At 22.8% G+C, this 10000-nt stretch overlaps 1 protein-coding gene across 7 annotated transcripts in view; it reads right to left on the reverse strand.

The window, feature by feature from the left end:
- The window catches only part of LOC136091511 (E3 ubiquitin-protein ligase rnf213-alpha-like), a 171381-nt gene that overhangs the window by 110708 nt on the left and 50673 nt on the right, over positions 1 to 10000 (reverse strand). For all 7 annotated transcript variants that reach the window (XM_065819150.1, XM_065819148.1, XM_065819147.1 and 4 more), the window contains 5 exons: positions 9913 to 10000; positions 4937 to 5029; positions 3692 to 3796; positions 3021 to 3187; positions 1862 to 2084 (listed from right to left, as the gene is read on the reverse strand). The exon at positions 9913 to 10000 is cut by the window's right edge and continues 46 nt beyond it. In XM_065819150.1, coding sequence (XP_065675222.1) covers positions 1862 to 2084; positions 3021 to 3187; positions 3692 to 3796; positions 4937 to 5029; positions 9913 to 10000 — 676 coding nt within the window. The remainder of the gene's footprint in view (positions 1 to 1861; positions 2085 to 3020; positions 3188 to 3691; positions 3797 to 4936; positions 5030 to 9912) is intronic.

The raw sequence follows: 10000 nt of genomic DNA on the forward strand, positions 1-10000 counted from the left end.
CTTCTTGGTATTCTTTCAATTAATTTTTTAATTGTTTCTTTCTGAATATTATTCCATTCCTGTTCTATTATATTACATAAATGAGATTTTGATGTTGGACATACAGTTCTAATTTTTCTATCCAGTTCATCCCATAGTAACTCAATGGGGTTGAGGTCTGGGCTTTGGGGTGGCCAGGTCATTATATATAATACATTTTCAGCTTTTTTTGATTCTAAATAATTTCTACATAATAATGCAGTATGTTTAGGGTCATTATCATGTATCAGAATAAGATTATCTCCTATTAATCAAAGTCCCGAAGGGATCCCACTTGTTTCCAGGATACCTCTATAATATTCTCTCCTCATTATACCATCGATTTTATGCAAATCTCCCACTCCATCCAGAGAGAAACAACCCCAAACTATCACAGAGCCTCCACCATGTTTTACTGTTGGAACCAGACATTGAGTTTGCATTTTTTCTTCGGCAGATCTTTTAACGTAAACTCTTCGCTAATTTCCAAAAACTTCAAATTTTGATTCATTGGTCCAGAGTGCTTGTTTCCATTCATCCATCATCAAGTTTTTTTGGAACTTTGCCCAACGGAATCTCTTCAGTCAATTACCTTTTTGTAGATATGGTTTTCAGATAGCAACACGACCGTGCAAATTAGCTTTTTGCAATCTTTGTTTGCTTTTTTTCTCGATCACACTTGAAAATAGCTGTCATTTGTGGAGCAGTTAACATTCAATTATGTTTACTGATGACTTTTATACGTCAGTCATCAGTTTTTATTGTTATGCCAGAAGGACCTGGACAATTTCTGTCTTTAAAACTTCTAGATTCTTGATATCGACAAATTGTATAGCTAACTGTTAATTTACTCAGGTTTAATTTTTCAGCTATTTCTCTAACTGCATAGTCTTCTTGAAGTAAAGTGAGTATTGCTGCCCTTTTTTCAACACTTATTGGCTTATATTTAGGCATATTTTTTCCAATATTTTGAATTTACACTAAAATAAAAATTTTAATTTTACCTTTGAACTTCTGCACCTAAAATTTTTAAAACATTAACACAAAATACACAAAATATCTGCATATAAAAACACAGTAAACAATAGAAATACTTGTTAAATGACAAACTTAAAAGATTCAAGTCGATAATGTAAAATACAGGTTCATACATGAATTTAATATGTTTCTGGGTGCTCTGTTTTTTTTTCATACATTTTTATCATACGTTTATACATGACCTTTAATATGTTTCTGGGTTCTCTGTTTATTAATTTAAAATGATAAGACTTTTACTTGTGTGTACAATTTATGTTATTTTAATGTATTTACATTAAAATAACTTAATTTAGAATTTTTTTATACAAATTTTATCTAATTTGACTTATTTTTGTATTAACATAAATTTTACTAAAATAATTAATTAATAATTTTATAACGTAATTACATTTAAATATTGTTCTTTTGAAAACATATTTTTTGTCCTAACATCCATGAGCAGTATATATATATATCATATAAATATAACTTATAATATATATATATATATATATATATATATATATATATATATATATATATATATATATATATATATATATCATTTGATAGCAATGAAGTAAGGAAGATGGAAGTTTGATTGAAAAAAATATATATATATTTGTCATACAAATATAACCTCTACACCGCTCACTAGCCGCTCTGCATAAAATTGGTTGTCAAAATAAAAAATCATGGGATATATTATAAATAAGAAAGAATAAAAATTTTGATTTTAAGCAATTTAATTCAACAATCTAATTTACTTTAAATACTAAACACTTGAATTAAAAAAAAAAATTCTTAAAAACTTAAAAAAGAAAACCTGCTTAAAATCTTTAAACAGGCGAGAATTTGACATATTTCCTTGCATACAATCTTTAATGATAGATTTTGCTAAAGACTTTGAACTTCCCGGTTTTCCAATAACAAATAAAGGGATACGCAACTTAATGCAAATAACCATCATGAACACATTCTCACATAAAGCTTCGTTTTGTGCAATATTATTGTCAAGCTTTACTTCAGTTAAAAATTTTTTTTGAAGACTGAAATTTGTATAAGATAAATCTATTACTGTTAATATCATTAATGATAAAATAAATTTATTTATTTAGTAGAATAATTTATTTATAATATAGATATTAATACAATTTATCACTTACTATTTTTTTCTAATGATTTATTACATACGAGACAAATATATTAGAGGAATAAATAACTTTGACTTAAAAATAACTTTTACTAAAAAATTTAACACATCTCACCTGTGTAGCAAACAATGTTGGCACAATATTGTCTATACATTTACATACTGTAAACAATACTCTGCCAATATTGTTTACAATATATCAGCCAATATAAAATGTTAGAGAAGCAATCTATTTTGCTACTAAGGCATTTTTTTATATCAATCTAAACCAAAAATCTTATATCTCCCTACATAAACTATTGGCCTCTTTTCACCCAATACTTAGGGTAAACTCTTTTGTCTCATAAGTATAAAACCTAAATAACCCTTTCCCTCCTAAGTATAGGACCTGAATAACCTTTTCTCCGTCTTATGCAACATTTGTGAACATTGCACAATTATTCTGAATCACAAACAAATATAAATCATAAAAATCATAAAATTGCTATTAAACCTACAAAGGTTACTTTAGGGAAGGTCATTAAATCACTTAAACTTCTAAAACCAACAAAGGTTACTTTAGGGAAGGTTAATAAACCACTTAAACTTCTAAAACCAACAAATGTTATTTACAAAACTTGATAAGATTTTTATTGAACCTTTGTGGTTATTAAATTTTTGTTTTCTGGTGGAAATCTATATAAACTCCTATGTATGGAGTTTATGTTATGTATTATGTAGATAACCACTAGTTCTCTATATATATTAAACTTTTACATAGATAATAATTTATTTCAAAAGAAATATATAGTAACTAAAACTAAAACAAAAACAATTGAAAAAAACCCTTCACCTATCAACTTTGTTTTTAATTTCTTGAGCACCATTTCTCAACTTAAAAAGGCCGGTAAAGCACTTAGAAATATATTTACGATAAGAATCACGATCTTTTAATTTTGCAATATAGCATACATTTAATGAGTAAATTATTGCCAACTGCATTTTGTTATAAGAAGTGATCTAAAAATAAAATAAATTAATAAAATAGTTTAATGAAATGATTATATTTGAAGAAGTTTACATTTTAATAAATGTTTTTACTAATTTATTTTTTCATGGAACTCAAATTTATAATATCTTATAATGGCATTATATAATACATTAAATAATATTATATTATATGATAGCACATAATAGCAAACCTAATTAATTGTGCTTCATTTTTGTTAGAATTTTAATTTGAAATGCATTATTTAATAAACATGGAAATAATTTTTTTTTTCTAAAAAATTTATTTACGCATAAAAATTTAAATATCAGAGTTGTTTTAAAAAGTTTATAAACAATTTGAGCCAAATAAAATTATAGCATAAAATATAACTGTATAAAACTAAAGAACATGCATGTGACTATAGCAAATTAATTAATTGTTAAACTTAAATGAACTATTTTAGATTACATTTAAAATAACTTATTTACTGTCAGTTAAAATTTTTTTTATTAAAAAACACATAATTATCATACCTTGTTGTCAGTGATGTTTATAAATAAGTCCATTTTCTTGTAAAACCAACTTGTTACTAATAATGCCCTTTCCACATCTCTCAAACTGACAAAACTGCACTCATCCTAAGCAAAAACATACAAAATGGTGTTGGGTAAAAATATTCATCTAAAAAATGAAATCAAAGTCTTTTAATTCTTTTCAAAAAAAAAAATTATTTTATTAATTTAACGTTAGTTAACACGCAATGAATAAATTATTATTGTAACAGATTGCATTAAACATGTATAAATTAATCACATGGACAGAAGACAATTAAGATGTTGTGCAATTGCTTATTAACTTGTTTTAATTTTTTTAATTTAATTGCTTATTAATTGTTAAAATTTTAAAATAAATAGATTTAACTTTTTCAGCAAAATAAAATCTAAAAATAATTAAAGATGCAAACTAAGTAATTGATATTGCTAGTTAGTTTTTAGACTCTGAGTTACAAACATTAAGTTATAAAACATGGGTTTACTTTGAAGAAGATACTAAAAACAGCAATGTAGACGCAAAGTAAAAAAAAACACATGTAAAAGCCTTTACTTTAATAAAAACACAATATAAGAAAGCCAATTCTAAAAATCTTTCTAAAAATCTCTTTGAAATCTAGTTTAAAAATGCATTTAGGAGTTTATATGCCTTAAAACTGTTGATGAACTAATTTTTTAGTGTATATATATATATATATATATATATATATATATATATATATATATATATATATATATATATATATATATATATATATATATATACATTAATATATATATCTATACTTATATATATCTATATATATTTATATATATATATATATATATATATATATATATATATATTATATATCTATATATCTATATATCTATATATCTATATATATATATATATATATATATATATATATATATATATATATATATATATATATATATATATATATATATATATATATATATCTATCTATCTATCTATATATATATATACATATATATATATATATATATATATATATATATATATATATATATATATATATCTACATATATATATATATATATATATACACACAAATACATTTGTATATATATACATATATGCACATATATGTATAAACACATTGTATATGTATATATATATATATATATATATATATATATATATATATATATATATATATATATATATATATATATATATATATATATATATATATATTCAACCTTTAGACGTCTCATATATGCTTGGGATTCTTTAAGTACACAAACAATCAACTCAAAAAACAGTTTGTCATTTGGTAGCTTTTCTTCATTTACCTACACAAAATAAATCATTATAAATATTATAAACATTAAATAAATTTTTTTTTTAAACATAAAAACTAGCCTTTAAAAACTTTGCAAAACTTTTTAATTATTAGTTTTTTTTATTGCTGTTGGTTGTATACTAGTTTATAGTAATTTAAGGTAAAAAAATTGGTGTAACACATTCTATATTGTCACCACTGATGCTCCTGAATTGTACAGCATATCAAAAAGTTCAGTTAAAGTTTTGATTAATGACAACCATATGGTATCACATGATACCTTAAAAAATATCAATACAAATATATTTGCCCTGAAAGAAAAATTAAATATGGTTAAGGTCACCTCAAAATAATTGCTTGGTTGCAAAAATTTTATTAAAGAATTTGTAGTCATTCTATCAAGAAGAAATAAAAACTTTTTAACAATATTGTTAATCAACTTTAACAACTTTAAATATTTACTTCTTGAAAGCCATTATAATGCAACTTACTTTTGAACTGGTGTTGAAATCAAAGGATAAACAAGCTAATGGCTAACATTTTTACTCCCTCTTTAATGTTAATTTACAACTAAAGTTCAACTTTCATTTCCAATTGCATGGAAAAATAATTATATTATTCTAATTTCAAAAAGTAACAGTGAATACAGCTTTTATATATTAGCATACTGCTTTAAAGCACTGCTAAGATATCAGTGAAGATTGTGGTAAAGCAGTAAAAGCAGTTAATATCTTATTTTGGGAAAAAATCTGATCCTTCCTTATAATGGTCTAATACTCTGACAATGACAGCTATTTGGACATTAAACAAATTCAAATACTCATAAACTCATAGGTTGTTATGTTTAATGTATTTAATATCAGTTTTGAATAAGCATTTTATAAAATCTCTGGTTTAGAATCAAAAGTCAGTTATAAATCCATGCATAGGTGTTAAATCCATCATGGTTTCTGGAGTATGACTGGGCTGGCTTGGTGTAGTTCAGAGATAAATCTTTTACGCTGATTGATTAGACATCACACAAAAACCATTTAAAATGTTACCGGCAAGAACATAAAGATTCAAATATATAGTGAAGGATATAAGAACTTTTTAGATCATGATTAAAGACAAAAAATTTTTTTGGGTGATTTTGCAATGATATAAGGCATGATATGTAAGTGATAGGTAACCTTTAATCTTTGACTATGTCTCATGAAAAAGCCAACAATAGAAAATTTGGCTGCAATTACATACAACAAAATGTCTTTAAAACATCTTGAAAATCTGAAAACATCTTGAAGGCATCTCTCTCTGATTAAACATGATTTGGTGTATCAACTGATCACCCTGTATTTACAAACTTACTTTAAACAACGTTATGACATGATGAAATTATTTAAATTACTGCAAACTCCTGTAACTCAAGCAACTTTTAATTGTAATTTTCAAAAATCACATGTTAGTAAATCCTTATCTTATGTAATCTATATAAATAATTGTTTTTAAATTGAATAGTATCAACAACAACAGCATAAATTTAATGCAATGTATTTAATAAAGGGTATTTGATAAACGTTTTAAAAATTATTGTTTGACATATATCTTTTAAAAGTTGCCTAACATGCAACATACTGTATATTATAAGTAACTAACATTTCCAGATAAATCTTAGTGAAACTCTCTCTAACTTTTTCTCTAGATAGAGCTAGATAAATTTTTTTTTGAATTAAACAATAATACTCAAATATTTTTTACACAAGGTATTTAAATAATTTTTATAGATCATCCAGGTCATATTTTAAAATTCCGGAAAATTGTTTGGGTTAAATATCCGGAAAAAATCCGGAATATAACTTCTTCCTAACTTTACTTTTAACTGAGTTGTTTCCAATTTTTTTCAAACTTTGGTTAATTTTTATGTAAGTGGTGAGTGAAAAAGCCTAAAAAAGAAATATATTATAAAAATATATATCTAAACTTATATGTATAGAAAACATTTTAGATATCTGGAAAAACAATAAATTAAGAAAAATATACGGAATTCCGGAAATATCCAAAAAAAAATAATCCCTGAATTTTAAATCAATAAATATAAATAATACATAATGAGTATAATAAATAAACATAAAAAAAAATATTGCATGATAAATAATAACAATAATAATGTATTAAATATAAAATGTAAAAAATGAAAAAGCAAAATATAAAGAATTTTTAAGGTAAACAATAATAAAAATATTAATAATAACCAATAAGTATAATAAATATAAAGTTTTGTAATTAAAATGTAATATAAATTTAAATCATTTTTGACACATGCTAGCAAGCAGAATTTTTAAGGTTATAATACAATAATTTTATTATAATTTGTACAGTCATTGCTTAATGCTGTTAGTTACTTAGATACGATTCTGTAAAATAGACTTATTCCAAACTGTGTCTGTAATAATATCAATCTTACAATAAACCTTGAATGTTTAATGCTTTTTTTGTTAACAGTTATTTTTTAATAATGTTTATTATTTATTTTTTACTCAATGGTTTGAAAAAAATGAATCAAGATCAAGGAAAAATAAATGTCAAAATATTTTGAAACTTTAATCATAAAGTTGCTATTTAATTTTACTTTTATCTTTGCAGTTTTATTTTTATCTATATTCTATATTTTACAATTTGTTTTTTAGTGGGTGAATTGTTTCAGAGTAAATTGCTTTTTAGTTTAACTTTGTTATAGAAATTACTGTTTAAATATACTACCAAATTCAATATAAGTATATTTTAATTTGAATTTAATAAAAATGAATTGAATTTAGGTACAAAAAAAGGTTGATGACTATTTATTCTTTTTTTTTTTTTAATTTATTTATTTAACCAAAAATTAAAAAATTCTATTATCATTTTACAAAATTAGTTTAGGTGTCACTCATATAGTTAAAAACTTGTAATTGGAGTTATACCTAAATAAGATAAATAAACAAAAAAGCAAGCATAAATTAAACCAATAATATATATATATATATATATATATATATATATATATAAAAACACGCAATTAATAACAACTAAATATAAATATTTTTTCAAGTATAAATAAAAGCTTTAATGATCTAAGTCTAAAACAAAAGTTTTGTAAAAAGTTTGTAACATAAAAAGATTAATTTTTATCACAAGAGAATAATTTTTAAGTTTATAATAAAGGTATCACCATCAGTTAGCCAAAAGTGATATATAGAAACTAATTTTTTTTTAAACTAATAATGTATTTCAGTTCTCAACATTTTAATAAAAGTGTTTTTATCATTATTTAGAAAAAGTAAAAAAGAAGATAAGTTATTTACTACTACGTACTTTAATTATATAATTACATTTTTTTTTTAAGAAAAAGTGCAACTAAAACTAAGAATCATTATATATGATTAGTATAGTTAGTTGAAAAGCTTCTTTAACGAATTATTAGTTTTTGTTATTTTTTCTTGCTTTAGACAACTTCATAGATAAAATTAGAAAAATACGTAAAACAGTTTTTAATCAATTATTTTATCATAGTTTTTTTATATTATATACTCATATATCTATGTTTATATATCTTTATTATTTATATTTTTAAATATCCTAATTTCTGAAGCTAGAAGTTTTAATAAAATCTTTATTATCAGGTATTAACTGTTGTAGTTATTTTTATATTCTAAATATAATACAATTGTAAACATACCTACTTTTTAATTACCAGAATATTTATTAGGATTTTGATTTTCATTTGTTTAAAATTTAGTTTGTGTTTATGGAATTTATTGCTCAAAATTGCTTGGTTTGGCTTTTTAATTATTTATTTGAAATAAAAGTAATTAAATTGTAATTATAAATAAGTCAGCATTGTTGAAAAAAAGGCTAGGAAAACAGTTTTTTAACTTTATCATACAATTTTATTAGATAATATAAAATAATAATAAAACAAAATAAAATTCCTTTTTTTTTATTTGTGCTCCATGTAAAGGCTGGAGCAAAAATTAACCTTGTTTTTTTTTTAGTAATGATATTACTAGGGCTTTAATTTAATTTTGCTCCATAACTTAAATGAGCTAGGATAAACTGTGTTAGTATTCAAATAATAATCACATTACTCGGTTATAATTATTTAGTTTAATCCACTCAAACACATCACTATCATATGAAACTAGCCAAGCATTGCATTGCAGTGTGCATAGAGCTAAGATGTTAAACTAGCAACTTGCAGTGTGTACAAATCTATGTTTTTATACTAGTCAGCTATTTCCATTTTTTAGTACTCCTCATTTCCTAAAAGTCTATTAAAGAGAAAATTTAGGATTATAACAAAAAAATTTTTTTTTCAGGTAAAGGCTGTTCTTAACTAATCTTCTTTTAAACACTGCTATAATAAATAATTCTAACAAGAACCTAATAACTGATGTTATGTACTCATTTTATACTTGTTAACTAGAAACCAAGAAATAACCTAAAAGACAGAACTAAAAAGATTTTTTAAAGATAAACTTATACTTTATTAATTTTCAGATAATATATCTTCAGATATTATAAGTTTAACTGTTATTAATGATTTATTTAATAATCATATATAATTAATAATAATATATAAATATTTAATAATAATTTATAATCAATGATTTAACTCTAAATTTACTAATAATCAGTGATTTAACTGTTATTAAGGATTTATTTACTAACAATCCATGATTTAATTTTAAATTTACTAATAATCAATGATTTAACTGTTACTAATGATTTATTTACTAATAATTCATGTTACAGGCTTACAGATAGTATTAAACTAATAATTAGATATACAAATTTATAGTTTTGTAGTTTTGCTTGCTCGCAAAACTTAGTGATCACTAAGTTTTGATTAGCCAATAAAAATCAAACTTTTCTTACATATCTTGAAACTATTTGCTTTGTGTAAGTTTCTTCAGTCTCAGAATCCAATTGACCAAAGTCCCAAACAAGTGGAATCATGCTATTT

Source organism: Hydra vulgaris, chromosome 15 (assembly GCF_038396675.1).
Source record: "Hydra vulgaris chromosome 15, alternate assembly HydraT2T_AEP".
NCBI lineage: Eukaryota > Metazoa > Cnidaria > Hydrozoa > Anthoathecata > Hydridae > Hydra > Hydra vulgaris.